Source organism: Schizosaccharomyces octosporus, assembly GCF_000150505.1.
Source record: "Schizosaccharomyces octosporus yFS286 unplaced genomic scaffold supercont6.2, whole genome shotgun sequence".
NCBI lineage: Eukaryota > Fungi > Ascomycota > Schizosaccharomycetes > Schizosaccharomycetales > Schizosaccharomycetaceae > Schizosaccharomyces > Schizosaccharomyces octosporus.
Window position 1 is genome coordinate 887,765 of NW_013185620.1, and position 26,960 is coordinate 914,724.

General features: G+C 37.7%; 15 protein-coding genes and 1 non-coding gene across 16 annotated transcripts; 10 read left to right on the forward strand and 6 right to left on the reverse strand.

Annotated features, from left to right (window-relative positions):
• The first annotated feature begins 163 nt into the window (after nucleotides 1-163).
• On the forward strand, nucleotides 164-1,378 carry SOCG_04793 (3-hydroxyacyl-CoA dehydrogenase). The gene has a single exon (XM_013163940.1). It carries the CDS (start codon nucleotides 416-418, stop codon nucleotides 1,277-1,279), a length of 864 nt encoding a protein of 287 aa, XP_013019394.1. The 5' UTR covers nucleotides 164-415; the 3' UTR covers nucleotides 1,280-1,378.
• A 534-nt stretch (nucleotides 1,379-1,912) lies between these two features.
• On the forward strand, nucleotides 1,913-3,030 carry SOCG_04794 (uncharacterized protein). The gene has a single exon (XM_013163941.1). The coding sequence runs from the start codon at nucleotides 2,118-2,120 to the stop codon at nucleotides 2,475-2,477; it is 360 nt and encodes a 119-aa protein (XP_013019395.1). The 5' UTR covers nucleotides 1,913-2,117; the 3' UTR covers nucleotides 2,478-3,030.
• Nucleotides 2,964-3,904, forward strand: SOCG_04795 (caffeine induced death protein Cid2). The gene is made up of 2 exons (XM_013163942.1): nucleotides 2,964-3,091; nucleotides 3,155-3,904. Exons 1-2 carry the CDS (start codon nucleotides 3,043-3,045, stop codon nucleotides 3,595-3,597), a joined length of 492 nt encoding a protein of 163 aa, XP_013019396.1. The 5' UTR covers nucleotides 2,964-3,042; the 3' UTR covers nucleotides 3,598-3,904.
• Nucleotides 3,905-3,936: 32 nt separating this feature from the next.
• SOCG_04796 (ubiquitin conjugating enzyme Mms2) lies at nucleotides 3,937-4,763 on the reverse strand (the record flags this gene model as incomplete). The annotated part of the gene is made up of 5 exons (XM_013163943.1): nucleotides 3,937-4,000; nucleotides 4,055-4,134; nucleotides 4,289-4,414; nucleotides 4,570-4,708; nucleotides 4,753-4,763. 5 exons carry the CDS (start codon nucleotides 4,761-4,763, stop codon nucleotides 3,937-3,939), a joined length of 420 nt encoding a protein of 139 aa, XP_013019397.1.
• Nucleotides 4,764-5,022: 259 nt separating this feature from the next.
• SOCG_04797 (hsp20-like protein) lies at nucleotides 5,023-6,208 on the reverse strand. The gene has a single exon (XM_013163944.1). The coding sequence runs from the start codon at nucleotides 5,981-5,983 to the stop codon at nucleotides 5,567-5,569; it is 417 nt and encodes a 138-aa protein (XP_013019398.1). The 5' UTR covers nucleotides 5,984-6,208; the 3' UTR covers nucleotides 5,023-5,566.
• A 55-nt stretch (nucleotides 6,209-6,263) lies between these two features.
• Nucleotides 6,264-8,618, reverse strand: SOCG_04798 (NatA N-acetyltransferase complex subunit). The gene is made up of 2 exons (XM_013163945.1): nucleotides 8,491-8,618; nucleotides 6,264-8,434 (listed from the first exon to the last, which is right to left on the reverse strand). The coding sequence occupies exons 1-2, from the start codon at nucleotides 8,602-8,604 to the stop codon at nucleotides 6,314-6,316; spliced, it is 2,235 nt and encodes a 744-aa protein (XP_013019399.1). The 5' UTR covers nucleotides 8,605-8,618; the 3' UTR covers nucleotides 6,264-6,313.
• A 976-nt stretch (nucleotides 8,619-9,594) lies between these two features.
• Nucleotides 9,595-9,666, forward strand: SOCG_16264. Its single transcript has one exon. It is a non-coding gene; the product is annotated as a tRNA-Thr (tRNA).
• Nucleotides 9,667-10,311: 645 nt separating this feature from the next.
• Nucleotides 10,312-11,961, forward strand: SOCG_04799 (CtIP-like endonuclease). Its single transcript, XM_013163946.1, has 2 exons — nucleotides 10,312-11,476; nucleotides 11,521-11,961. Exons 1-2 carry the CDS (start codon nucleotides 10,775-10,777, stop codon nucleotides 11,710-11,712), a joined length of 894 nt encoding a protein of 297 aa, XP_013019400.1. The 5' UTR covers nucleotides 10,312-10,774; the 3' UTR covers nucleotides 11,713-11,961.
• A 104-nt stretch (nucleotides 11,962-12,065) lies between these two features.
• Nucleotides 12,066-12,959, reverse strand: SOCG_04800 (cytochrome c oxidase subunit V). Its single transcript, XM_013163947.1, has one exon. The coding sequence runs from the start codon at nucleotides 12,853-12,855 to the stop codon at nucleotides 12,298-12,300; it is 558 nt and encodes a 185-aa protein (XP_013019401.1). The 5' UTR covers nucleotides 12,856-12,959; the 3' UTR covers nucleotides 12,066-12,297.
• Nucleotides 12,960-13,101: 142 nt separating this feature from the next.
• On the reverse strand, nucleotides 13,102-14,339 carry SOCG_04801 (methyltransferase Rrg1). Its single transcript, XM_013163948.1, has one exon. The coding sequence runs from the start codon at nucleotides 14,168-14,170 to the stop codon at nucleotides 13,268-13,270; it is 903 nt and encodes a 300-aa protein (XP_013019402.1). The 5' UTR covers nucleotides 14,171-14,339; the 3' UTR covers nucleotides 13,102-13,267.
• Nucleotides 14,340-14,732: 393 nt separating this feature from the next.
• On the forward strand, nucleotides 14,733-15,536 carry SOCG_04802 (subtilisin cleaved region like protein). The gene is made up of 3 exons (XM_013163949.1): nucleotides 14,733-14,916; nucleotides 15,082-15,113; nucleotides 15,165-15,536. Exons 1-3 carry the CDS (start codon nucleotides 14,896-14,898, stop codon nucleotides 15,334-15,336), a joined length of 225 nt encoding a protein of 74 aa, XP_013019403.1. The 5' UTR covers nucleotides 14,733-14,895; the 3' UTR covers nucleotides 15,337-15,536.
• Nucleotides 15,537-15,652: 116 nt separating this feature from the next.
• Nucleotides 15,653-18,356, forward strand: SOCG_04803 (transport complex subunit Cog4). The gene has a single exon (XM_013163950.1). The coding sequence runs from the start codon at nucleotides 15,879-15,881 to the stop codon at nucleotides 18,096-18,098; it is 2,220 nt and encodes a 739-aa protein (XP_013019404.1). The 5' UTR covers nucleotides 15,653-15,878; the 3' UTR covers nucleotides 18,099-18,356.
• On the forward strand, nucleotides 18,293-19,682 carry SOCG_04804 (adenosine kinase). Its single transcript, XM_013163951.1, has one exon. The coding sequence runs from the start codon at nucleotides 18,384-18,386 to the stop codon at nucleotides 19,404-19,406; it is 1,023 nt and encodes a 340-aa protein (XP_013019405.1). The 5' UTR covers nucleotides 18,293-18,383; the 3' UTR covers nucleotides 19,407-19,682.
• A 77-nt stretch (nucleotides 19,683-19,759) lies between these two features.
• Nucleotides 19,760-21,489, forward strand: SOCG_04805 (dolichyl-di-phosphooligosaccharide-protein glycotransferase subunit). Its single transcript, XM_013163952.1, has 4 exons — nucleotides 19,760-19,985; nucleotides 20,031-20,141; nucleotides 20,211-20,869; nucleotides 20,917-21,489. The coding sequence occupies exons 1-4, from the start codon at nucleotides 19,856-19,858 to the stop codon at nucleotides 21,319-21,321; spliced, it is 1,305 nt and encodes a 434-aa protein (XP_013019406.1). The 5' UTR covers nucleotides 19,760-19,855; the 3' UTR covers nucleotides 21,322-21,489.
• On the forward strand, nucleotides 21,428-23,969 carry SOCG_04806 (F-box protein Pof3). Its single transcript, XM_013163953.1, has 2 exons — nucleotides 21,428-21,777; nucleotides 21,824-23,969. Exon 2 carries the CDS (start codon nucleotides 21,885-21,887, stop codon nucleotides 23,616-23,618), a length of 1,734 nt encoding a protein of 577 aa, XP_013019407.1. The 5' UTR covers nucleotides 21,428-21,777; nucleotides 21,824-21,884; the 3' UTR covers nucleotides 23,619-23,969.
• On the reverse strand, nucleotides 23,885-26,181 carry SOCG_04807 (mitotic cohesin complex). Its single transcript, XM_013163954.1, has 2 exons — nucleotides 26,032-26,181; nucleotides 23,885-25,967 (listed from the first exon to the last, which is right to left on the reverse strand). Exons 1-2 carry the CDS (start codon nucleotides 26,062-26,064, stop codon nucleotides 24,171-24,173), a joined length of 1,830 nt encoding a protein of 609 aa, XP_013019408.1. The 5' UTR covers nucleotides 26,065-26,181; the 3' UTR covers nucleotides 23,885-24,170.
• Between the last annotated feature and the right edge of the window lie 779 nt (nucleotides 26,182-26,960).

The following is a 26,960-nucleotide window of genomic DNA, read 5'->3' on the forward strand; positions in this document are numbered from 1 at the left end:
ATGAGATAGAAACGTCCAACTTATTTTCAGTATTTTCTATATCCTTGAATTCGTTTATAGAAATTTAATTTTGGAATGAGCCCATATTTGTTTCCTTTTTAACGTCTTTCTCCACGGAGTGCAATTCGAAATCAGTTCCAGTTGCTGCATGAGAAAACAATATCGTTGCCACGCATTTCATAAATTCATCAGAATACACATGGAAAATTTCGTCTTTTCAAGAGAGTGTTTTTCTATGACTCTTCCTTCCTTCATTACTTAATGCCTCCATTACGTGGATAAACATCAGACAAATGAGCTGAAGTTATATAAATCTCACAAGGCGAAAGGTCAAAGCACACAAGAATTGTTGTTTAACTTCAGAAAATAAATTTTTGATTCTTTTCCTTTAACCAATCGCTATATATCATTAATTATGACTGAACCCGTTCCTTCCAACGTTACGCAAGACTGGCCTGGTAAACATACTGATTTGGATCCTCAGCCTGATTTGCTGAAATACCGTGATGGAAGAGAACATGTTGGCACCGGAAAGTTGAAGAACAAGCGCAGTTTAATAACAGGCGGTGACTCCGGAATTGGTAAAGCTGCGGCTCTTATGTTTGCTCGTGAAGGCAGTGACATCGTGATCACTTGTCTTCCCGAAGAGCGCGACGACGCTGAGCATACCAAGCAACTGATTGAAAAAGAAGGCCGCAAATGCTTTTATTGGACTGGTGACCTTAGTTCTTCTGAAAACTGTAGAAACCTCGTTCAATTCACTGTCGAAAAGTTAGGAGGTATTGACGTCCTCGTAAATAACGCTGGTTACCAAAAAGTCGCAAATACCATTGAAGACATATCCGATGAACAATGGGATTTTACCTTCAAAACTAACATTTATGCTTTTTTCTGGATCACCAAGGCTGCTCTTAAGCACTTAAAGCCAGGTAGCTCCATCGTCAACGCTGCTAGCATTAACGCCTATGTTGGACGACCAGACTTGTCAGATTATACCACAACAAAGGGAGCAATCGTGAGCTTCACCAGGGCTGTAAGCAACCAGTATGCCAGTCGTGGCATTCGTGTCAATGCTGTCGCTCCAGGCCCTATTTATACTCCTCTTGTTCACTCTACATTCTCTAAAGAAATGATTGAGGCTTCCAATCAAGTGCCCATGGGTCGTATGGGCCAACCTTCTGAAGTTGCTTCCTGTTACCTTTTCTTAGCTTGCTCTGACGCTGGCTACATCACAGGCCAAACTATTCATGTAAACGGTGGTACCATTATTAATAACTAAGACAAGGATTCTTTTTGTTCTTCATAACAACCTAAATAGTAATTGGAAAATTAATGATAGTGAATGATTATACATAATGACATGAATGTTTTAAAAGAATGATCTGCTTTCAGTTTGTGTTTTTTTCGTAGTAAGAGTTTTCTTTTCCATTCCTATTTTCATTTATATTAAATAACAACGCATTGTCAGTCTTTTATTTTATAAACTAATGTTTCGACCCTGAAAATCAATCTTCATAATCTGTAGGTTTGGCAGTAACACATCAACGGGCTTGCTTGTTCTTCTATCACTTGTTTTCACTCAGAAATAGTGGTAACTTAAGTTATTTTAAATATAGGTAATCAGTTTATAGTCTGATTTATCTTACACAAGGAAACGAAGACATCCTTCAACAAATCTCAATGAACGAGGGCCGTAAATAAACAATACTTCACACAACAGTAATCAGTATATAAAAACCAAAAATATAAAAGAAAAGAAAAATATTATAAGTATCATATTTCAACGGTTTGCTGTGATGCCTTTCATTGAGCATTTAAGGTATATATCTTATTTGTTTACTTGTTTACATAATGTAAATATCCATTCTAAAGGTCGTCGCTTCTACCAACCGGTATTTTACCCATAGAATTGAACAATTCTCAATAGAAAGCATAAAATATATATTTATTCACTTTACTGTGGCTATTTATGCCTTGAGAATCATCAATTGTTGAATTTTCGTTTCTTCATCTGGTAAAAAGGGGAGCAAGTTTATCAAAACACTTCCAGATTTTTTAAGATTATTCCACCATTTCAATATTTTCTATTGTAATCTTTTGTATTCATATATACTTCAATGAGTCCAAAAGAATTCTTTCAATGGATTCTCTGCACTATAAAGAACTTCTTCGCAAAATGTTCGTGGGGTTTGAAGAAGAGAGAACCTGCGACAAAACTTGCTCACAATGACATTGGTTTACGGTCGCTTGTTTTTCTCTCTGAGAATTCCTCTGCAGAAGCTCCAACTTTGCCAACCGATGAAAGCGAAGAAAGGACTCTTACTGGAATGTCTGAAAAAGGAAGAGTTTATTCTCACTCTGTAAAATCTCAGAAAATTAATGTCTTTCTTAGCTGCAACAACACTATACCCCAGCAGGCAGAGCTTTGTGAGCCAAGTACTGAAAGGGCATCTCCTCGTAATTTAAAATCCACATAAGCAATAGAGAAAGAAGGGAAGATTTACACAAAAGCCAAGGTTTTCTGCTTTGTACAAGTCCGTACTCAAGCTAGACACATCCAAACTTTTCTGTGCCAACACCCTAAGACTTTTATTTTCTAGGGATATCTAAGGCAGTTAGACAAAACTATCCCATTCATACTATAGACAAAGAGCAAAACAAACAACGGACAGGGTTCTTCAACATTGAATTCCAACTCTTGTCCCCGGATCCTCTTAGAGAAGCTTATTTTAGACCTTTTTTTATAGAATTGCATACGATATAATCCCAGCAGTTACTGATACCAAAGACTTGATACAATATCGTACATCCAAAGACGCGTTTTCCATTACAAAAATAATAAAGACAAAGAATAAATAACGAATGTAAAATTATACGTTGCAGCTTACATTAGTCTGCAAACAGACCCTTTTTTCAAACGAAGCACAGAGTACTTTCCGCTTTATTACAAGCTACAGCTGCAAGAAGTCTACCTTTTAACAGAATAAAATATTTTCATCCACTTTTTTGGACTTTAAAGTCGAAATACTTTTTCTATAAATAATGAGTGAAGAAAAGAGAGGACTTTGCCTGAACATTCGGTACCTGAAGAGTATGTCCAAAAGTTTTGGAACTATGACTTGCCTTGAATGTCACTAACAAGCTTCTTTCATAGATGTTTTAAGAAAGGCACGAAAAATAGATGATACAATACAACTATCTCTTAATTCTGCTAAATGGGAATCACCGGGACAAGCCAGAGAATCTCAAGAGCAACGATGCAATCGAGTTAAGCAAGAATTATTTCAAGGATGGCTCAGTAGAGATAATTTCTTGAAGGATTGCATTGCAGTTACAGAAGAGGAGTTGTCCAAAAATAGTCCATCATCAAATGTTAATCCAACTTCTGAAAAACCACTGGTCTCTGAACGTTTAGACCCCTATGCTAAAGAACAAGAAATCAAAATCTCGCCATTAGAGGAGGTTTCAATGACCCTCAAGTCTGAACAAACTGTTGAAAATATTATACGTGATCAGACTTGGGAAACACTGACGAATGCTTGTCCAGGAATGTTTGGCAGCTGGAGAATGGATTATACTAAGGCCAAAGCAACATAAAATCGCACATCTAGGAATAGAAACTCGTGAAGCATTTCATTAACCCCTTCTTAATTTTTCAGATATCAAGTCTTTTTCTTTACAAGTTTATCACTTGCAGACTACATACGAGTTTTACGAAAGTAGAGAATTATCCATAGAAAAAAATCCATATTCTTTAGATAAACTTTATGTGACGGTATCTTGATAGACATAACTAAGGTCATTGCTAAAAATTGAATGCACGGGAGCTCTATATTTGAAAAGCGCTACATCCAAATAATATCTATATGTGTATATATATTTTTTTCTTTCGTAACGAGCTCCAATATCATTGAAATGGCTTTGTTTTATTCGCACCTACTCATAAGTACTACCTTCAGCAGGTTGAGGCAGTTTACGGTTCGATGAAGATGCCATTTCTCTAATATGTGTTAGTGCTTCTTTCCTTTACGGTTCAATTCGTCAATCGACGTACTTTTTCAACTCCAAAAGAATAGTTTCCATCGTATATTCTCGTTTCCAATGACGAAGACAACCAATTTTGTTCGGATTAATCTGATGATAGTTAGTATGCATATTGCATAAGTTAATGTAGGTAAGCAGAGGGAATCCATGGAACACTCAGCAAAGATTGACGAGTGTTATTGTACACCATTGTTTTCTCTATTCAGTACAAACCACTAATGCCAACTGTAGTTCCTTTACTTACCTCACCAGTTTCATTGTCAACGCCAGGTAAATTGATTTTGGAGACAAAAGTTACACGAGGAGGTGCATCAGGATATTTACCATCACAATGAATCTTTACGCTGTAAATTCGGTTTTCATGAACACTCTATAGATGAGCTGTTAGTACATTTTCATGATCCAGATTTGAAGTGACAGTAAAAAGGAAGGGACTCTTTTGACAAACCAAATATCCATGCTTCACAACAGTACTGAATTTTGCTAAAAGGGATGAAAGCATGTTGTTGGTTTATTTAGACATACATGAGCAGGTCCTAGTATGGTAGCATTCCAATCGGACAAGCTAATGTCATCAGCATTAGTCAATCCGTAAGAACAAGAGTTGTCTCCGAGACCTTTTTCGCCTTTTTCAAGTTCTTCTAAAAGTCGAAAATTACGAGGACTATTTGAGTTGTTAACTTTGAACGGGTTATCAAAAATTCTTACACTTTAGCCATAGTTGTAGTGTTTGGTTGATGACAAGGTGAAGCGATGTACCTGCAGTTTATGCTAATTCACTTATTCTCGAATTGAGCCAGTATAAATAAAAATAAAAGAGCTATGTATTTTGCATTTACTTTGATCCAAATTAATGATCGGGTTGAAAGGTTAATTGATCGTTGATTGTCAAGAAAAGTGCTGTGTTTACAAAACAAAAACCTCCTTTAAAAAAGTAGAACGTCAGAAAAATTTATGTTATTTTTTTATTAAATGGATATAGAAATAAAAGAATATCAAGGAAAACAATACTTCAATGCTATGAAAAGATAGTCTCTTTTCTGATTACATTGTCTTCGATCCTAGTTTTTGTGTTAACTTGAATATATCATCCTTATTATGCTTAAACTTCAATTTATTCTTTTGGCACACAGATACCAAATCGTTGATATGGAAATATATCAAGGGTACATTCGCGGTGAATGGTAGATATTTTCACTTTCATAAAAGCCGTTCCTACAGTACTATTTGTTAGGAAAATTTCTGCAGTTGTAAGAAAAAGTGAATCGAGTGGACTCAAGTATACCAACTTGATGGTCAAATTCTTGAGGAAAAAGTGAGCAATGGTGCGCGGTTATTACTTCCCAAAAAAATTTCTTCTGTCAATTGATGATAGTAATGAATATGAACAAGTTGTTAATGAGCATGAGCTCTCAAGCATCTTCATATATCTGTCAATATATCTCAACAAGAGTAATATATATCATTATCACTTTCCAAACTCAGATCCTAAAAATTGAGGAGATTTATTGAATTAAATAAATCATTGAATTTCAACAATTTTCGTGCTAGATTCCATCTGTTTTTTGTACATAATGATACTCAGTATGCCATCCTTCAGAGAAGCCTGTACCATGCGATCATCAACGTGTTGAGGAAGGGCTATAGTTCGAGAAAAAGCACCAAAACATCTTTCACTCCAGCGGATGAGAGGTCCAGCTTGAGATTCGTCAGGCTTCCGCTCTCCGGAAACAGTTAGCTTTCGACCATCCAAGTCTACGTGCAAATTGTCCTTTGGAATTCCAGGAACTTCAACGTCTACTTCAAGCGTGTTATCTGTTTCCCTTAATTCAAAGGCAGGACCCCAACAATTTAACCATGCAGATGTTGCATGTTTTGAACGGTCGTGAAGATCAAAGATATCATCAAAAATGTGGTTTGTGAATGCGTCGAACAACATTTCATCAATTTTAGTCTTGCTTTTGCTAAAAATAATGGGTACCAATAATAAGCTACTAATATGTTTCTGTAGCGCAGGGAGGGTATGGCTCTAGTAAAGACATTCTAAATGTTTCCATGCGCTTTCCAGAATTCAGCATCCGAAATGTGAGTTAGTTACGCGCTATTCGCATTATGAGTTTCGAAAGCCTACTACTATTATTAAACAAAATCCCTTCAATGGGTTTGCATATCTCTTACATTCCGTACTATTTGTTACGTATTATTACTTAACGATACGCTCGTGTTCTTTTTTTTTAAAAAAATATGAAACATTCGATTTTTTTAAATTCTAAGCATTTTTAGTGGTCAAATATTGTTTTGCTTCTATGACAGATGCATGATTTTGGTCTAGTATTTGGCTTGCCTGCTCCAAATAGCGGTTCGCGGCTTCTGAGTCACCCTGACGACCATACAACTTTGCGGCCAATAGCAGGGTTGTTGGATTTTCTTTTGAAACTGACAACAATTTATCCATGTACTTTTGTGCGTCTTGTAGTGGAGTACTCGTGCTAACCAATTCTTCACCAAGAGGGTCTTCGTCAAACTTCACAGGCGTACCATCCTCAGACTTTGCGCGAGCTTTATCTGTTTCTTTAATTTTTTCTGCACGTTCATGACGCTTGGAGATGTCTTTCTTCAGTTTTTTCATTAATTTCTTTCTCTCTTCCTCATCAAGATTTCCTTGCGATAGCTTCTCATAGTCCGCGGGCTTGGGTCCATAGCGAGCAAAAGGGTGATCGAAAAGATCCAAATAGATTTGAGTAGCAAGCTGACAAGCTTCAAAAAATACAGAATTATTAAACACACCGTCTTCCCAAGAGAGCAAGTCCAGGTAATTACGAATGGTGTTCTTACGGAACGCAAAGAAATGGAAATCGAATTGGTCATCAGCCCAAGCTTCAAAGATAGAAATAACAGCGTTGAAACGCTTCAATGCCATAGCATACTTCTTTTGTCGATAAAAGGACTTTGCGTCTTCTAACATATACCAAAGGCATTGCATATCGGCAAGATCACCCACGGAACCACCGACAGCTTCATTTCTAGTAAACAATCCGACGGTATTTGCAGCGAGTTCATTTTCGTGGTTGCGTAACATGTATTTTGCACACTTATTATTCACAAAACGATCCTGTAAATCTAATTTGCGAGCAAAATCCATAGCTTCCATGGCTTCCTGTAATTTTCCTTGGTGCTTAAAAATTCTTGCCTGCGTCATGTAAAGTTCAACGAGAGTAGGAGTGTGTTGGAGAGCTAAAGATATATAATGTTCAGCTTGACTTAACTCTCGAGTGTAATCAAAGTGTTGAGCCAAATAATAATATGTCCAGAGCAGAGTAGTAGGTATTTGCACTTCAGTGTCTGCAGTCGAGAACTTTGCATGATCCGACAAACATGATGCATAATCGGAAACCAACTTTTCGACTACTTTGCACTTAGACGCATCTTCATATAAGGACTTGATGTCTACAAATACAGAGGGAATTCCTCGTTTAAGCTTGGCACGTAAATAAGAATCAACTCTTTGAGCGAATAAGTCACCAGATAGCTTATCCAAGGGCATTCTCTTAGGACATTCAGACTTAGGATAAAGCATAGAAATTTTGTCATACAGAGAGAGCCACTTGTCGAAGTTGAGTACATTGTGCTTGTCATCTTCATAACCATAAGCTTGTTGCAACTTGTGATAATAGTCGTGATTGTCAGAGTTACGATCCAACAACCTGATCAAAGTAGCCTTTGCTTCGTCAAATTTTTCCAAAGTTAATTCGTATCCAACCTTGATCTCCAAAAATGCAGTAAGATCTAAAATTTTCTTTTCTTCGGAAAGCAGGTGCTCATAAGCAGCAGCAGTTCCATCTTTTTTCAAAATAACCAAATTGATAAAAAGTTGAGACTCGGACTCCTCCTGGGGATCAACGGGAATTCCTTGGCTAATAGTAGTCTCAAAAGCGTCCAAAATTTTAAACGAACTAGCGAACTCGCCACGAAGATACTGAGCTACAGCCAAAGCACTCCAATTACCTCGAACGCCGGGGTTGGCTTGCAAAAGTGTGTTTCTTGTATCAGCCAAAGGCTTGAATTGACGAAGCTGACTCTGCAAAAGGGCAAGATCACGCAAAAGGCTAGTATTTCCCTTTTCCAATTTTTGAGCATTGATGTAACACTTTGCTGCTTGTACATAATCTTTGTCTGCTTTGCAAACGAGACCATAGATATGCCAACAAACACCAGAAGCAACGTCGTGACGAAGGCCGAGTCGAACGTTCTCATAACCTTCTTTAATTTGTCCTAATGAATGAAGAAGGATACCTTTGAGAGCGATCGATTCGCCATGTTCAGGATGTTTTTCGATTACAGACTCAATAGCCTTGAGACCCTTTTTGTATTGTCTAGTCTCGTAGCATTTCTACGTACATTAGCAATCTTTTGGAAATAAATTTTTCTTAAACGAATAAAACTTACCAAAGCCGTACGAAATTGAGTTATATCCTTTGGGCTCAGTTGTATTTTGGCCATTCCAGTACTTGTTGTGGACAGAGGTGGTGTCTCAGAAGCAGTTCCCGCATCAAAAATCATACACTTGATCTTTCCAACCAAGTTGTTAAATCCTTGCTCGAAACTTATGTAATGTTCTTTTTTTAGTTTTCATATTACCCATCTTCAATAACTCATGACGGGAATCTTCAGAGAGCAACTTTTCGCTAACAATTCTCCTCTCTATTCGAAGCCTCTACCAGATTTGCGAATGGTTCAGAAAGAAAAATCGTTTCAAAAATAAAAATAAAAATAAATAATCACTAGAGACATTTGGTAGATTTGAGATATGCGTGATCTCTTACGCCTGAATAAAGTCAGTATGAGTGTACAATCCAAGTAATACATCTAGCGTTGGAGAGGAATAAATAACAATTTCACTTAAAATGGTTCAATTCATTCGAGTACTGAAACTGAGCAGGCAAAATTCAGCCCAGAATGGAATTTAGCGGTTTACCACTTCATTTACTCATCATTAAAACAATATTGGATCAGTGCTGATTGTTTCCTCCTTTTTATAAATTAACAATTTTCCTATTTATGTTGCGCTTACCTCATTAAATCAAGCTTGAATTCTAAAAGCCTTATTTTACTGGCCTTGATATTTACAACAAGACAATTCTCGGTTCCTTTTGTACTTTTCAAGAGGTTCTTTACTAAAAGAAAAAAAAATAGAAAAATAAAAAAAAATACCTGGAGATTTCAGAGTTCCTTTTTCTACTGTAAATGCAAAGGAATTCATAATGGAAATTCACTGTTTACATCCTGTAATTGAATTTACTAGGCCATTGTTGATGGTCTTCTTGAAAGCAAGCGCTCTTTTACAACATCACAAAAGCAATTACATACATACATATGTATATGCATCATCCAAGAAAGAAGAAAAAGCTACAAAGATGATATAGATATTCTCACTTTAGTCTGTTTATTTTGATCATCCACTACCAGACTATCCTACTTGTATCCCAACTGCCTCTTAATAAAATAAAAACCACTATATAACTGTACTAAAATATCTTCAATCACAAATCAGCCCTTATGGCTTAGTGGTACAGCATCGCACTTGTAATGCGAAGATCCTCGGTTCGATTCCGAGTGGGGGCAGTTCAAACTTTTTTCATTCAACAAATTTTTATTTATGAATATCTTTTGCATTTTCTACTTTTTGCTCTCTCTATATTTCTTAAACAATTTGTTTTTCTGCCATTAGTTGAAAGAATTCAACATTTCCCTTTTGTTCTTTTCACTTTTCACTTTTCACTGAAGCTTGCTGCAAATCTGTAAAAGCACTAGCTTTCCTCTACAAAGTCGTTGTCAAAAGTAAATCCGTTAACAATACTTACAAACCTCTTTGTCTTCCAAATGTATTTACTTTATAGCTTACAATTCAATCCTTAAAACATCTATTATCGATAATTCATATATTCATAATCAAAGCATCTTTTATATCTACTATAACTACCTGAAAATGTAATCTAAAACATGTAGGCCATCCTCTCATCTTGCAAGGCGTAATCTGCACATAAAAATACAAGTCGCAAGAGTTCAAGCGCTTCTTCTCTGCACCCCGTAGCACGAGCAGTTGACATCTGCTAATCTCGGTATGGTGTAAACCAAGTTCGTGACTCTGCGGGTTGCAAATGACATTGTAAAGAATAGTTAAGAAAGCAGGGAGCTTTTATAGAAAAACAGAGTGACTGCTTTTCATTTAACGGTCTGCAGTGAAACGTAGGGAGACTTGACGCGACGCGTCGCGGTCTTTTGTTTACATTTCGTATGGTTTGTAACACTTTACTTTTCCCATTCACTAGCTACGTGAATTAGAATTGATCGGCAACTGGAAATTGGAGGCCGTCCCATCGATTTTTGTTGAAGATTCAAAATTAAGCGGAAACAAAGTTTTGGTGACGCAGACTCCCCTTTCGAGGAACGTGGATTTCATAAAAGGACAAGACCTCTGGAATCGGCGAAGCCAGTTGAATCCCACATTCATCCATATTCTGCAACCAATGCTTTGTTATACTCTTTGCATGTGGAACGTGAAAAGAGGATTCAGCGTGTAGAGCAAGAAGAATCCCAATTTACAGACGAATATTACTGCCAGCAGAATCACGTCCTTAGCGAAACAGCCTCAAGTCGGCAAAAGCAGGTTGAATAACTTTTCTTTTTCTGCTATAATCTTTTACTTTCGCTAGCCTGTTTTCCCTCACTTATGACCGAACAACCAAAGTCAACTCATCGACACTGGAGCAACCTGTACCATGAATTAGGAAACGCCATTGAACGTTTGGAAGAAGAAAATCTTCAACTAAAAACAGAACTTACGTATGAGAAAAGCATGCGTCTTCAATTAGAACAAGAGCTTGCCAATGAACGTTCTTTGAAAAAGACACTTCCATCAACCAATTCTCCTCGAAAGTCAAAGGCTCAGTTCGTTCCTTCGATGCCTTCTCTACCGAATTCCCAAGCTTCTACCACGGAAGAAGAAGATGAAATTCCCGGGAGCGAGACTGCTGAGGAAGATTTCAAAGATCATGAAATACCGAAGCAGGAACCCATGTCTCCCAAACTTCCCTTTCAAACTGATGCACAGCCTGAGATTTCTAAAAATGAATCCTTTCCAATCTTCAAGGATGAACCAAACGAGGATGCCATGTTATCCAGTGAAAACTCTTATCAAAGCTCTCCCGGTGAAGCCCGTTTGCAGGCTCGTGCTCCCGAGGACATGGCTATGTTGCGTGAAACCCAACCGTTGGCTCCGGTGGACATAAATAGTCTTCCAAGATATTCGGTTCCCAAACGACCTGAATTTGGAAGCAAAAAAGATACTATTAACCAGGAGGAATTTGACGACGTGGTTCGTGGTAAGAAACGAAAGTTATTGCCAGCATTTGATTGTCCTGATTGCCAAAAAGTACGTTTCTTTTTTAGTGATGAATTCTACTAACCAAGAAATAGTTTTACAAGCTACATGGTCCTATTAAGGATACTGGCATTGCTCTAGCGTGGAACGACGAGAATCGAAAACCAAATAGCTTGCCTCATTCTTGTCCCCATAATACACTTGTACAAAAGGTTGGCCGTCATCGACGTGTCGTGCCTCCAAAAAAAATTCCTGATGGGTTTTGGGAAAGTGACTTTATTGATTAATACTTGAGATTTGATATGAAGGATCTTTTGACTTTATTTGTTTTCTTACCTTTCGAATTACAAATGCCTAATGTTTAGGAACAATGCTACCATGTTGCCGCTAATTATAATAAAGGGGTGCATAAGCAACAGTTCGTTTCCAGAATAAATAGTTTTAAAATTGATGAGATTGACGATGATGTTATATATTTAAACAAACTTTTGAGCTTGCTACTCGCTTCTTCAAAGAATAATAGATCTGAAACGCTCGAATTCATAAATTTATTTAATGAATCCGGATGATCGATGGTTCTACATTTTGGAAAGTGAAATAAAAAAAATAAGAAAGTTACAAAATACTAGATATCATGTAAGGGGGATCAAATTTTTACATTAAGGGAGAATAAAACAAAGAAAAACTAGTATTCCAAGACAATTGCCTTCATTCTGTATTCGTGCAGAAACAGTCGAAAAGAATATTGAAACTAAGCTCCGATTACGAGTGAAAAATAGTAGAAAATATGAGTGTAAAAAAGCAAAACCGAGAATAAAGCTTCGTTACGAAGGTACAGAAAAGAAAGATAATATCAAAAGTAAAAGAGGAACTTAAGCTTGCTTGCCAGAAGGAGAGAATATACCACCGGTGATTTGACCACGTCCGGTGAAACCTTCACTAGCTTCACCACTGATGGGGTTGATCTTATTCTCCTTCATGTACTCGTTGGATTTTTCTTGCCATTCACGGGTTAAAGTGTGAGGAGCAGGAGCAGCTTGAGTACGAATCAAAGCAAACATGGCAACGGCGATAATAAGACCAGCAGCGGTACCCCAAAACACAGTCTTTTGGTTGATATGACTATAGGCACGGGGACCATGTTCACCAAAAGCAATCCAATAGGCAGCACGCTTTTCTTCAACCGATAAGTCTGTCCAAGGAAGCTTTTGACGAGCGTACAAATCAGTGATTAAAGTGTCCTTTTCTTCTTGAGGCATTATATCCCATCGTTGTTCCAAATCGACGAGACGAGGACGAGCAATCATGGCATCTGCCAGAGGACTTTCCTTTTGTAGAGAGGTAGTACTGTTGGCACCAATGGTAGCCGCGTTACGAAGGCCAAGCAACTGCTTGGGAAGTCGTTGCATAAACAATTTACCGGACAACATTATTGAAAGAATTGAAAGTTACTAAAACTCTGTTCCTGCTGATGAGAGGAGGGTTGGTCGTGGATGGGAAAGGATCAGTTGTATCAACGGACATTGGGTGGTAGCCTTTCCCCATGTATTTTCCGTTAGGGTAGGGTTATGTAAACAAGAACACCAGTACGTTATATACAATAATATGATAATGGAAAAACAAAATAAAAACGAGATAATTTTAATATTCATTTTTTATTTAACTTATTTACAAAAAAAGATAACAGTTGCAAAATAACAACCTTTATTTGGCAACCCATAAATATGTACATTCTATATTTGGGTGCTTAGGCGGTCTAAAACTAGTGGTTCCAAAGAAAAGACATACCATAAGGAATAAGAACGAGTATTATAGCTTTTGGTAGGAGATCGAACATTTAAGTTATACGGAGTTACTGTACTTCCACCGACTCCAACGGCAAGTGACCGGATATCGCGAGCCAAAATCTTCTTGACCGATTTCTTCTCCAGTATCGCGTATAAATCCAGCTTTTTGCATTAATTCTTCGAATTCCGCAATCTCTCCTAAGTGTGTATGCCGAAGAGGATACTCCGTTATCACAATACCGTCCTTCGCTAAATACTTTAAGAATAAAGCAATAGCAAGTCTTCCAAAATTCGTTTCGTAAACACAATCGCTGGCAATAACACGTTCAAAAGGTCGTTCAAGCCAAGCTGGAGGGTGATCAGTCGACGGAGGGTTCATCCAATCCAATACATGACATTCAACGGAACCACTGTTTTCCTGAACCAAGGATTCGTTTTCCAAAACATTATGTTCCATATTTTTTACAATTTCCGGTAAATCAGTGCAGACCATTTGCCATCCTAATTGATGGGCAGCACTAATTCCCAAAAGCCCGGTGCCAGATCCCAGCTCAAGAGCACGGATAGATGGATCGGGAGTTTCCCACTCAGGAAGATGAGCAGACAATAAAGGAGCAGAGCCCCATGTTTTAAATCCAAGCGTATCGTAGGTAAGACTTGGTTCTAGAATACGAATCTCCTTATGATTGCCCATGGTGAATTTTCGTACTTTTGTAGGTGCGGCCATACGACCGCTGCGTTCAGCTATCATTTGACAAACTGTAACAAGTAAGTCTTCCCTCTCGTCCGTATTCTCAATCCATTCCATGTTTGTCGCTATGAGTTTTACCAGCCAATTCAAGATACGCTTTTCCTCATCGCCATCTAGATCCCAAACATGGTCGCCAGAAGGAATCTTTTCCAAGACAGCCTTGATTTGTTGAAACGGCGGATTCGCTTTAACTGAAGGGAGATCCATTGAAGTTTCTGTGTTTCAACACGTCGAATTACACTTGTCCTAATTCTCACAACAGCCCAACAAATATGATCAATTGTTTAATTCCCTAAAACCTTTGAAAATGAAATCAAAAAAATTACAGCACTCTCACTCCTAAAGCATACTCTATTTGCGTCTCTCTTCACTTCCTAAGCACTGGGCTAATTTTTCACTAAATACTTTTGTTTGTTTTGGGGGAGTAACATGTTACCTGTCATGAAGAAAAACAAAAGCTTTCTAAAGTTCTTTTATCCTTAGTACGAAGCAAGCTTTCTAAAAAACATTAGTATTCTTTCATCTTTAATTCCCGTTTAGCTATGTTTTCCCATAGATATCCTCATTCATTGATGTACTCACATTCCATGTCTTTTTTTTAAGGTATGTGAATTCCAAATCGGTAATGTTTTTATCGATATTGTAGTTTATCGTTATGTATGTTTACGGCCGTAATGTATCGCAGGTTACTTAGTCTTTTGTTCGATATCAATGACTTAGTTGCATTGTCGATGTGATAAGGGCCTGCTGATGCGCAATGAACAAAGAGGAAGGGTGAGACCACTATGTAAAGCATATAAATACACAGCAGTACATTTACAAACTCAACTATAACGCTTACAATTCTTTTGAAAAGCAGAATTTTTCGACAGAGTCCAGTTACAATAGTTTCCCGTTCTTTTATTTCTAAAGGTTTATTTCAATATCATAAAATGAGTGAGAAATCCTACATCGTAAGTTCCTTCCCAATGTTTTGAGCAGTTCTTGGCTAGCGTTTTGCGAATTCGTTTCCATTCTATAACAATTGATGTGAGAATGGATAAATTGACGCTATGGGAGACTGTGAAGAAGTGAATTTTAGACTATGAGGACTTTTTACTAAATTAATTGTGATGTAGGTACAATTAAAAGACAACACTGATGTGAACAAGTACGCAGTCTTTATTAATTCTAGGTATAATCTAACTAGTTGATAATGTAGGGCAAAAGCCGAATTGGAAGCATCTGGCGTTAAAGTCGGTCATGTATATGACACCGTCTTTAAAGGATTCAGTGTTACTCTTCCTGAGAACTCTGTAAACACTTTGGATGCTCATCCGGAAGTTCAACATTATGAAGCAGACAAAGAGTTACACACCATGAAGAAGGATTAAGAACAGAAATGGTCATGTTCTTTTCAAGGAATTTCCAACTAGCAGTTCTAATGATGTGGAATCCACGTTATAAAGCGCAGTAGAATTGGTGGATACCCTTGATCTCCCTCTATTTTTACGTTAATGAGATTCGAAATGAATTTTTAAACACGAAATCCCTTCTAGTTTCTACAAAGTAATAATGAAAAGTAAGATTGTAATCATACTGTTTATTTAATAACGAGTAAAAGTACCTAACGCTATCCAAGATACGACAATGGAACGTGGAAAACAATAGCACTATCGCTCGCTGAAAGTGAACAACCAACATGAAACATACTGAATTACTTTGACACAGTTCTATACAGGAAAGGGAAACCACAATTTGGTCGTGCCATTTATCCTATTATTTAACATATACTACCATTATTAGTTCCCGTTGATTAATTTTGAATTACTGCCGGGATCTTTTATTGTTTACGCGGTCTTGTTCCAAGCGCGTGACATAGGTCTATTCAATTCAAGCATATGGTATCGACGGTTTCTTGACTCAATTGTGAATTATGCAAAATATCTCTATCTATGAATGCAAGAACTTAAATGAGATTGAAGCGTCATTTCAGTCTTTACAAGTAAAATCAAAGCAGACGGATGAACAGCTCGAATCTATTCTGAATGATCAACAATCCATTGATAGTTACAAATCTACTTTACAATCACTTGGAGAACGGTTGGTTTTGTTGGTGACTCAAACTGATGAATTGAAACAGGAATTCTGTGACGCGTCTATCGTGGATCCACAAGTGATTGATAAAATCAAAGTTGTGGACAGAGAACAAAATCGCTTAAAGGAATGTCTTTTGTATGTGCGTCAAGTTCGTGATTTTAAGGAATGCCTCATAGAACTAAACCGAGCTATGCTTCGGCAACAGTGGGAAAAAGCTGCTGATTTCGTACACCGTGCAAACTGTACTTCTCCATCTATTATACAAGGGAAGTTTGCCCTTGCAGTTGTTCCGACCAGTGAGCAACCACTTGCACCTACCGAAACTCTAAATGAAGTCGTTGAATCGCTGCACGCATTGTTTCAAAGGGAATTCGAAAAAGCAGCCCGTGACAAGGATCAAAAAGAAATTACTAGATACTTTAAACTTTTCCCTTTGATTGGGAAAGAAAAAGAAGGGTTAGAAGCGTACTGGCATTTCTTTGGTGGGATTATTGCTTCCAAAGCCAGGGCTACGCTGGACGAACCCCCCTCTCATTCTTTCTTTTTTTCGCAAGCATTTACTGGATTAGTTGAGCATGTTGCAAGCATAGTACGAGCTCATACTCCTCTGGTTCTGCGGTATTACAAGGCAAAGAATACAATCACCGTGATTGAAAACTTACAGTTTGATTGTGATAGACAAGGATCTCTCATCATAAGCACTATGTATGATATCCGTCGTATTTCCTCTCTTCTGCATTCAATAAAGAGCTATAAATATTTGCTCTTGAATGCTAAAATCAAACACCGCAACCTTCCTTCAGACCAGCGTGAAATGGAACGGCTAAGTTTACAAGTTCTACACCCTCTATTGAATGAAGTCACGTCTATTTTGACCAAGTGGAATATGTACAGGATTTTCATGAGCCGATTTATTCACCGCTTATTGAATCCAGATCCTTCTGTCAATTCCAATGATGAGCGTTCATTTGAATGCGCAAAAGTTTTCTCTAGTTCCAAAATTCAAGAATTGATTTCCGACCAGCTTATACCCTCCCTCTTACAACTAGAGACTTACTATTTGAAGCATAGCATGGAGACGGCCTTTGAGCTGGAGGAGCATTATACAAGAGTATTTCCTTGGTCGAGTTCCATTGTAGATGATGTTATGTACGTTACGAAGCAAGTCATTCAACGTGTTTTCTTTTCCGGTTCATCTGCATACCTCGATAAATTTGTTCACGAAAGTTTGTGTCCTATATTTCAAAAAATCTACTTTATATATATCTCTTCTGACCTAACTGGATTATGTGGAAATATTCGCAGTCAGTTTCAAAAACTCAAAGATGGCAGTAAAATACAAAAACCATTGTACGAGCGATTTGTTATCTTAATCAATAATGCCTCTCTGAGTAAGCATTATCTGTGTACCGTTTTAGACGAAATTTCAAAAAAGGATGCTGAGGTTTACCCATTTTATGAAGATAAAGAACAAGCATCTACTACATTGGATAAATTCCGAAAGGACAGTAGCATGTTTGATAACCTATGTTCCTATGCGTTTAATACATATTTTCCCATTTTCCTTCTTCCAAAAATTGAAAAAAGCATTGACGACGTGTTTATGGAATGTAACTATATACTTTCTTACGAAGACTATACTATAGAGATTGCTCGCGAGCGGCCGCTTGTTAACAGGCTCCGGGTAATATGGAATAAATTAACTGCTTTCGATGAATTTACACCGAAAAATCAATTTACGCTAACTAGTATGGCTTGTGAGAAAGCCGCTAGCTACTTGGAACACCTTGTTCTTTATAAAATTCAATGGAATGAGTATGGTGCTATGGCCCTCGAGAGTGATCTTTCACAATGCATTTATGTTCTCTCTAAAGAGCAAGTGCAGTTACGAGACAACTTTGAGCGATTACAAGAACTGATGCTGTTGTTGGTTTGGGAAAGTGAATCAGCCACACCATCTCAAATTGTAGAAGATTTGAGTCTACGATTGCTTTCTTTGGATATTGTTGCAGCTGTCCAGGAAAAGAAGAAAGAATCAGAGATTAAAGAAGAATAGATACCATAAACTTTCAGTTACAATTAAGATTTTATTTATTATGAGGCCATTAAATTACAAGAAAAAGGAAGACTGAGAACTGCTTTTTGAGCTTATTAACCTTGCATATTCTTCACTTTATTGTTTTCCTTAAGGTATTGGTAGTATTGGTACGAGGCGCGTTGTAGAAGTTAACATCGCGCAATGATTCGTTATTTCAAGTGATGTTACAGAATCTTTTGTAAACTCATGTCGAACCGCAGTTACCCTTTTCCTATATACTTTTGAAGAAGAATATTACTGACTATGTCTTCTTACGTCTTATTCGGATTGGAAAACCCTTTGTTGGATTACTACGTTGGAGGAGGAGAAGATACGCTCCAAAAGTATGAATTGAACGCCAACGATGCCATTTTGGCATCTGAGAAGCAAATGGGTATTTACAAAGAGACCTGTATAAGTTATGGTGCTGGTGGTGCTGCTCAAAACAGCTGCCGTGCTGCTCAATATGTCCTTCCTCCCAACTCTACTGTTTTTGCTGGTTGTGTAGGTAATGACGATTTCGCTCGCATGCTTCGTGAGTCTAATGACAAAGCTGGATTACGCTCTCTTTTCTCTGTTGATCCTTCCACCACTACTGGTGTTTGTGCCGTTGTTTTGAGTAACAATAACAAATGCCGCTCGTTGTGCACCAACTTGGGAGCTGCAAACAACTATAAGCTTAAGGACTTGAAGGCTCCTGAAGTTTGGAGCCTTGTCGAAAGCTCTAAGATTTTCTATGTTGGTGGATACCACTTGACTGTCAGCCCTGAGGCTATGTTGGAATTGGCCAAGCATGCTGTTGAAAAAAACAAGCCCTACATTATGAATCTTAGTGCTCCTTTTCTTTCTCAATTTTTCAAGGAGCAAATGGACTCTGTTGTTCCTTATTGTGACTACATCATTGGTAACGAGTCTGAAATCCTTAGCTATGGTGAGCACCACGGTATTCAAACTAAGGATGTTGGTCAAGTAGCTTTGGCTTTGGCTTCTGTTGAGAAGGTAAACAAGAAACGCAGTCGTGCTGTTGTTATTACCCAGGGTGCCGATGCCACTATTGTAGTCCAAGATGGTAAAGTAAACACCTACAAGCCTAATCACGTTCCCGCTGAGGAAATTGTTGACACTAATGGCGCAGGTGATGCCTTTGCCGGAGGTTTCATTGCTGCTCTTGCTGGAGACCATGGTATCGACTATGCCATTACTCTCGGACACTGGTTGGGTCAAGAGTGCATCAAGGTCAGCGGTACAACTCTTCCCCTTCCCAAAAAGCAATACCCTCTTCCCTAATTTGACTGGATGTAGAAATAGAAACGAGATCACTTAGGCATAACTCGCTTGCAAGTATAGATGAAAAAGCCTAAAGAAATTCGATTCAAAGACAATTAAAGCAATATATTTTGCTCACCTTTATGTTCATCATATCGTACCTTAAGTGATGGAAAGTTATTGTAAACCGTTAAACATTTCCTTCTGTTCCAACTATCTAATCTGTAAAATTTCTTTGATATAATCCTTAATTTACTTGTGTAGATATCTGCAGCTGATTAGCGACTCATTTCTCCTATGAATTATTTTCCCATTGTATTCTATTTTATCGTACTAAATGATGCATTTTTGTACGATCCATCTGCATGGTGCATTCTGTTGCTAGCAACATCCTTCAGGCTCACTAAACAGTAAGGTCCACTGCGCATGGTCATTTCAAACGTGACCTTAGCACAGGTGAAAGCACAACGATGAAACGAGCATTGTGCCTATTAATTGCCTTGTCCTGGTCACTATTTGTCCAGGGTTTGCGCCATACAATTTTGGCTACAGCAGATCATTCTTTAGAAGACTACAGCACATTTCTGGAATCATTGAGAGGTAAGAGAATCGATCAGACGGACAAGATCTAACTTTAAATTCTAGAAAATGGTTTTGATGTAACCGTAGCGAATGTGAAGGACGAAAAAGCAAAGCTGTTTGAATACGGCGAGCGCAAGTATGACAATGTCATATTGTTCTCTACTCAAAGCAAAAGTATGTGGTATATGGTGATAAAGAATATAAGGAGTAATAAGAGAACAAACGATTGACAGTTGATTTTAGGTCTCGGAGCTGCATTTTCTCCTAAAGCTATTCTAGAGTTTGCGCAAGCTGGCGGTAACGTCTTGTTTGCTGCTGGTTCGAACCTTCCTGAAGGAATCCGTGAGTTAGGAAGACAGTTAGATATGTATGTTGGCGAGCGTCATTCCTCAGTAGTGGATCATTTCCATTCGGTTGAGGGTTCCGATGACGAATCTGTATTGTTGGATGCTTTAACTGAAAGTCCTCATATCATCTCAGATGAAACCCGTCAGGCCGGCTCAATCGTTTATAAAGGAAATGGTCACTTCTTGGGCAAGAATTATCGTGCTCAGCCTGTACTTCGTGGAAACCCTTCCACATACGTGTACAACAAGAAATCTGAGAGTCAAGTTTCCGAAGAACCTTGGGCAGCCGGTGCTCAGTTATTTTTAGTCAGTGTCTTTCAAAGCGATGCTGGTGAGCGTATTGGATTTAGTGGAAGTCCTGAAATGTTTGCCAATGCATACCTTTCTCCTAGTTCTCCCTCATACTCTGTAGCAAACGCTCTGTTTGCTCGCGATCTGACAAACTGGGTTTTCCAACGTGTCGCCGTTTTGCATGCTACTAACATGACCTACGGAAAGGTTGGCGAACCTTACGAACTTCGTAATGCTTCTACTTATAGAATTAAGGATCAAATGGTAAGTGTCAAGAAACCATCGTAATCATGTTTTGCTAACTATTTTAGGTTTTTTCCATTGACATTGCGATTTTGAACGATGGCCAACCTCAACCTTATGTGACCGATGATGTTCAGATGGAGCTTGTGATGCTCGATCCTTATTATCGTGTGAATATGGTTCCAGTGGCTTCCGGTAGTCAAACACATCAACATTATGAAGCTATTTTTGATGTTCCGGACCATTATGGTGTTTTCACTTATAAAATTGCTTATCATAGACCCGGTTTGAATCCTATAGACGAGAAAGCAACTTTCACAATTCGTCAATTCTTCCATAATGAGTATCCTCGTTTCCTTCCACACGCTTATCCTTATTACGTCTCCTGTTTTGCTGTGTTGGGCGCCTTCTTAATCTTTTGTGGTATCTGGCTTGTTCAAATTCCCAAGGCCTCCGTAAAAAAGCAAAAGTGAAAGATTACTTTTCTTTCTCGTGAACCCTTCTATTATATGTATAAGTTCATTTAAATACTTAGTTATGTTTAAACCATTCTCTTATGCCAATCAATCTTTATGATTCGTTTGCTTATCAATAATTCTCAGTAGTGTGCACTATGATTTCGTTCCATTCCTTTACCTAAGTTCAATTGTTCTTCTGTTTAGAATGCCATATTTAGATGCATTTTTTATGTCAGTGCATCTTTCTCAAATTGTTTCGTTTTTTCGACAAACCGCCAGTATTTCTGTGAACTACTATATGCTAGTTTTGCAACATTGCTAGAACAGCCAATTTGTACATGGTATAAGACATGAGTAGAAAAAAATAATGAGATTTAAACCAAATGAAAAGCTCTTAAGGACAAGTGCTGTGGTAGGAATAGCGATGAGCCAGTAAACTCTTGACTTTACCAAACACATTTATAACCAAAGGTATGCATTAGAATCGGAGGAATTGGCTTATTAACTAGGTAAATAGGGCCCCGAAGCTTTTTTTTCTAAACTTTTTTGAGGACATTTCATTTTTTATTGAATTGTAGATGAACAATTATCAAATAAAGCATTGGCGAGAAAAGACAAAACACTACCTTCTAAAAAGAAGGTATGAGGATGCCCTTGCGTATATAACATCATGCATCGAGCAAGAACCTAATCCAGTTATTGATCTATTTGAAATTAGGGCAATTGTACTGAAAGAGATGGGTTTGTATGAGGAAGCCCAAGCCGATGCTCAAAGGATGATAAACCTAAATCAAAGAAATGCAAGAGGCTATTTACGCTTGGCTCAACTGCTTCAGTACGATGGTTTTAATTCGAAAGCTGATCATGTATATATGCAAGGCTTAAAATATGTTCATAAACTTGACCCGATGAGACAAAAACTGAAAATAGCTAGCACTCAATTATTACAACGTATGCAGAAAACTAGGCCAGTTCAAGATCTGTTTTCTTTACTACCTCGGGAAATACTCTTAAACATTTTTCAGTATGTGGAGTTTCGGACGATAGTGCGTTGCATGCAGGTTTCAAAAAATTGGAAGGATTCAATCAAAAGGGAATTTTCTTTTTTTAGTAAACTAGATTTTTCTGAGGCATCTTCACGAAGCAGCAAATTTAGAGATCGCAATGTCATGACGGTAGCTCGCTATTCTGCATATGCAAAAAACAATATACAAGAAGTCATTGGCTTGGAGAAATTAGGTATTCTAACCCCTACCAAGGGCTTGCTACGATGCGTGAATTCTATACACACTTACAAAACTATTTCACCTTTAAATCTCCCACATTTAATGCCCAAAATGCACCTAATATGGTCGCCGTTTATCGAATTGAAATATTTTTTTTGTGCTACTTCTGTCACATTTTCTACTGTTTCTAAGGTCATCTTAGCTTGCAAGAAGTTAGAGCGGTTGGAATTGGCTGATGTTGTTCCCGATTTGCTTTTTGATGATATGGACTGGGATAAGCGATTTGACAAAAAGCATAGTGTCTTGCATCTAAAAAGCTTACAGTTTATAAGAAATCAAATCCATCCATTTCACGAGAAAGAGCAAGAGTTTCTTGCTAGCTTAATTTCTTGTAGCCCCAATTTGCAAGAGCTCGTGGTTACTTATCAGTCGAATCTCATATCTACTTTAAAAGAAAATAAGCAGGATCTAAAGCATTTACATATAATTGACGATACAAAGCAAAAATCTATAAGAGATATATTTTACTTACCCTCTTCTTTGGAAAACTTATCTATCATACCTTCTACCCCTTCTATGACAATTGCTTCAGCATATTTATTCTCTATAGCTAATGTTCCTACTTCACTTAAAAGTGTTGAGTTAAGCTTGTTTATTCGACTGACAGATCAGGAAATTGAAAACACAGTGAAATTTTTGGTTTCTAGTCCTAACCTAAGGTCATTAATTTTACGTGATTCATTACCAATTTCCTCCAAGTTTATGGAGTTATTCACATATCTTCCGCATTTAGAAGTTTTGGACCTATCCGATAATGCTGAACTAAATAACGATCATCTTTCCCATATAGTGGCTTGCTGCCCGAAGTTAGAAGTTCTCAACCTTTCAAATTGTATCTCTGTAACAGGTTCAGGATTTGTTAGTCTTCTAAGAGGTCTCGCATTGTTGAAAAGAGTTGAGATAGTTAATTGTAGTTCTGTATCAAAAGATGCAATCGATGCTGCACGAGCTAAAGGCATTGAAGTTACCGTTTCAAATCAGCAAAATGCATCCTTGAAAGGCACAAAACGAATTCGGCTTATTTAACTCTTTCTTTTCTGATGGTTTAATGAGGTTATATAGACATTTCATGAGGCAATAATTAAGCGTTTTGAGTTTATTGGTTTTGCTAGTACAGTCTTCCTGTTTAGGCAATGGAGTGTGAAAATGAAAAATATTGCAAATGTAGGTTTCTTAACTAGACAGTATTCTCATTGAACCTACAAATCTCATTTACATTCTTGTCCAGTGAAACGGATTAAGATTGCCTATTTACACCAATTTTCTACTTACATTTCCGCAAACTATAGTATAAAGGAATTAAGTTATATTTATTAATCCAACATAAAAATTCGTTATTACCAAAAAGATATAAGTCCCTTATCAAAAATATAATACACGTCGTTGAAAATATTTAAAAACAAACAAGTTGTACACGATGTATGCACCGAACGCCTGAATAGCTGAAGATACAATTGTCAGGAAGGATAAATCAAACTAGCAAAAAGCAGAGGACCTTTTGATTATGACATATATGCAATTAAAAATGTAGATTATCCTCGTAATTTGCCAAAAATTAGAACCTTCACTTTACTCCTCTTAAAGAGAATTAAATAACATTTTTTGTTTAGCAGTAAGAATAATGTCACCTTCGGAAGATTCGTCTTGTTTTACTGATATCGCATCCTTTGTTGCTAATACTAATACATCAAAAAACAGCTGAACGGCATCATCACGCTTCGCGTTTCCACTCAAGTCCTTAAATGAAGCTTGCTCTCCTCGTACACGGGGGGTCCATCTTGAATGAACAAAGTCTTTAGCAACTTGCGTGCTAGGCATAGAGTCATATGACGCAGCTTCGTTAAGACCATTAGTAACATCCCACTCATTATCATCGAGCATAACGGGCGGAGCACCTATCATAGAATCTTCGTCTATATTGACTTCCGCTGGCGGAACTGAAGGGATTTCAGTTGCTGGCTCTACTTCCTCATCATTAGGAAAAGGGGTATCCAATGGAGACATTTCAGCTAAACTTTGCTCTGCTTCAGGCTCTTCGCGAATTCCTGAAACCTCTTGTTCTTCTTGTGGTGCGTCATCTGTTTTTTGATGCTTAGTTACTTCCTCTTCTTCAATTCCGGGTGATAATTTACGTTTTTTAACATCTTCTTGAAGCTTCTTCAAGAAGTCCATTCTGAAAATTTCAGCTAAATGAGGGTTTAAATTGGAGGACGATAAAGAAGTTTGCATATTCCCATTGCGCATGAAGTTAACCGTAGCATTTAATACGACTGGATTGGTGTTCAAACAAAGAGGTGCTGTAATAGAGGAAGTATCAGATAGTTGCTTTTTCATTTGTCGAGAAGATAACTCGGTAACTGGATCAATGACGGCACGTTGACGGCGCGGTACGCGAGGAACTGAGAGTTGGTGGTCGGTAATGTCGGGTACGACTTCATGAACGTCCTCTTGTGGAGATGATGCCTGTTCAAGATGATCAGAGGGAATTTGAATATTAGAAATTTCTTCGTGCTCTTCAGCTGGTATTTGCGGGGGAACTGTGGTATCATCCATGAGATCGTCCAAACCGAGATCCAATTGTAAGTCATCAACGGGGGCTAACAACTCATTATCCAAAGAATTATTTCCGACGGGAAGTAGGCTTGGGGTCCCAAAACTTCTAGCGGAAGATGCAGGTGATTTTCCACCTTGTGATCCAACAAGCGCGCTAAGGTCAGCAGCACCGGTAGGATCATGAGGAGCATCTCTTCCTACTTCTATAGAATGCTCGCTTCTAGGTGTACCAGCACCTGACTGAAATATCGGTAACTGGAACTGCATATCCATACTGTTGAGTTGCAAAGGATCAGAGAAAAGGTTCGCCTCATGAGGAGTAGCGTTTCGTGCTGCTTCAATTGAATGATCAGTAGAGTAAATAGAAGGAGAAGATGAGCTAGGAAGACTATGTAATTCAAAGGAACGCGACTTGGGTGTTTGAATAAGTTGAGACCATTGCATGTCAAAAGAGCTATCTGGAGCCAAGAGGTCAAACTCCGTAATGGTATCAGGAAGGGTTAAATTGGCACTTTGAGCCATAGCATCTTTTCCTCTTATAGAGGTAACCGAAGGAGCATTAATTTGTTCAGCTTGTCCAGGGCGAAAAGTCATTTTAAGTCTCAAGAGAGCTTCATTACAATCTTCCAACAAATACCTGGCTTTCCTCGAGTAAATACGAACGACACCAAGCATAAGCTGTCCCGAAAGACGCAAAGCCATCGGTGCTGTTTCTTCCGTGACGATGGCATGTACACTTTGTTCGATGTCCGTATGTAAGGTTTGGACTTTGGACAGTTTCTTTTCCCAATGAGCAGCCAGCCATACTTTTGCTAAAGGGCCCTAAAACACGAAATAGTTAGCTTCTGATACAATTGACCCCAATTTTAGAATGTAAACAAAGTACCTTCTTAGAAAGAATCGCCTCAGAATAGAACATGTGGCAGTTCTTTCAATAAAAAAAAATGATAATAAAAACGCAACTAAAAGAAAACAAAGCAGGTTTATATTTTGGCTTTTTTTTTAGCTGGTCGTATACGGTAGTGGATGCGTTTCATTACGATGGGTCGCTATTAAATTGAAACGCGGTACGCGTAAACAATCGTTGCTATGTACGCGACCTATAACGTTACGCGCGGGTTACGAAAATAAACAAACAATTTCACTAATTATAGGTATTCTTCACATCCTGCTTAAAAAATGCTGAAAGATAAATTAGCTGAAACATTTGAATTTCTAAAAAAAAAAATAAAATCCAAACTTGGTATTAACTAACTAAAAATTAGTCATCTAAAAGGAAAAAATATAATTTACCAAAAACACATATATTTATTTACATATTTACAAAAGGTTAACGTGCATTCAAATTGAGCTTGTATTTGCTTTACATGGTTAGTTAACTAGGTAATCATTATTGATTTTTTTTTTTTTTTTTTTTTTTTTTTTTTTTTTTTTTTTTTTTTTTTCCACAGCGTCTCGGAAGCAAATCGCGTTCGTAAAAACATAGTTTTGTGCAATCAGTTGTACATAGCATAATTGCACCTGAAGCCGTTTAATCAGTAGATGCTAGCTTTGTGTTGGGTTCACTTGTTCATAAGTGTCCGGACCCTTATGGTCAGATTGAATAGCTTGCATCCATCTCACTTTCAAGAAACATTTCTGGAAATTTTAGGAATGGACGATTACTTAGAATTACAAGAATATATTTTTTAGGAATGAAAGTCCTTGAATATTGTATCGAAAGTATATACGATTACACCTACGTGAAAACGCCAATTCCCGTCCGATCACTGCAGGTAAGTGTTTGAATCGTTAGTGTTAGTAATGTGGTTCGAG

Bases quoted from the DNA above. Each gene is read 5' to 3' on its own strand.
- SOCG_04798 (XM_013163945.1), bottom strand. From the start codon at position 8,604: ATGATTTTTGATGCGGGAACTGCTTCTGAGACACCACCTCTGTCCACA. The intron at 8,435-8,490 runs GTAAGTTTTATT...TAATGTACGTAG, and splicing joins CTCAATTTCGTACGGCTTTG to AAATGCTACGAGACTAGACA.
- SOCG_04801 (XM_013163948.1), bottom strand. From the start codon at position 14,170: ATGGATCTCCCTTCAGTTAAAGCGAATCCGCCGTTTCAACAAATCAAG.
- SOCG_04797 (XM_013163944.1), bottom strand. From the start codon at position 5,983: ATGTTGTTCGACGCATTCACAAACCACATTTTTGATGATATCTTTGAT.
- SOCG_04800 (XM_013163947.1), bottom strand. From the start codon at position 12,855: ATGTTGTCCGGTAAATTGTTTATGCAACGACTTCCCAAGCAGTTGCTT.
- SOCG_04806 (XM_013163953.1), top strand. From the start codon at position 21,885: ATGAACAATTATCAAATAAAGCATTGGCGAGAAAAGACAAAACACTAC.
- SOCG_04805 (XM_013163952.1), top strand. From the start codon at position 19,856: ATGAAACGAGCATTGTGCCTATTAATTGCCTTGTCCTGGTCACTATTT. The intron at 19,986-20,030 runs GTAAGAGAATCG...TTTAAATTCTAG, and splicing joins ATTTCTGGAATCATTGAGAG to AAAATGGTTTTGATGTAACC. The intron at 20,870-20,916 runs GTAAGTGTCAAG...TAACTATTTTAG, and splicing joins ATAGAATTAAGGATCAAATG to GTTTTTTCCATTGACATTGC.
- SOCG_04799 (XM_013163946.1), top strand. From the start codon at position 10,775: ATGACCGAACAACCAAAGTCAACTCATCGACACTGGAGCAACCTGTAC. The intron at 11,477-11,520 runs GTACGTTTCTTT...ACCAAGAAATAG, and splicing joins ATTGTCCTGATTGCCAAAAA to TTTTACAAGCTACATGGTCC.
- SOCG_04807 (XM_013163954.1), bottom strand. From the start codon at position 26,064: ATGTTCTATTCTGAGGCGATTCTTTCTAAGAAG. The intron at 25,968-26,031 runs GTACTTTGTTTA...TTCGTGTTTTAG, and splicing joins AGGCGATTCTTTCTAAGAAG to GGCCCTTTAGCAAAAGTATG.
- SOCG_04802 (XM_013163949.1), top strand. From the start codon at position 14,896: ATGAGTGAGAAATCCTACATC. The intron at 14,917-15,081 runs GTAAGTTCCTTC...ATTGTGATGTAG, and splicing joins TGAGTGAGAAATCCTACATC to GTACAATTAAAAGACAACAC. The intron at 15,114-15,164 runs GTACGCAGTCTT...TTGATAATGTAG, and splicing joins GACAACACTGATGTGAACAA to GGCAAAAGCCGAATTGGAAG.
- SOCG_04793 (XM_013163940.1), top strand. From the start codon at position 416: ATGACTGAACCCGTTCCTTCCAACGTTACGCAAGACTGGCCTGGTAAA.
- SOCG_04794 (XM_013163941.1), top strand. From the start codon at position 2,118: ATGAGTCCAAAAGAATTCTTTCAATGGATTCTCTGCACTATAAAGAAC.
- SOCG_04803 (XM_013163950.1), top strand. From the start codon at position 15,879: ATGCAAAATATCTCTATCTATGAATGCAAGAACTTAAATGAGATTGAA.
- SOCG_04804 (XM_013163951.1), top strand. From the start codon at position 18,384: ATGTCTTCTTACGTCTTATTCGGATTGGAAAACCCTTTGTTGGATTAC.
- SOCG_04795 (XM_013163942.1), top strand. From the start codon at position 3,043: ATGAGTGAAGAAAAGAGAGGACTTTGCCTGAACATTCGGTACCTGAAG. The intron at 3,092-3,154 runs GTATGTCCAAAA...CTTCTTTCATAG, and splicing joins GAACATTCGGTACCTGAAGA to ATGTTTTAAGAAAGGCACGA.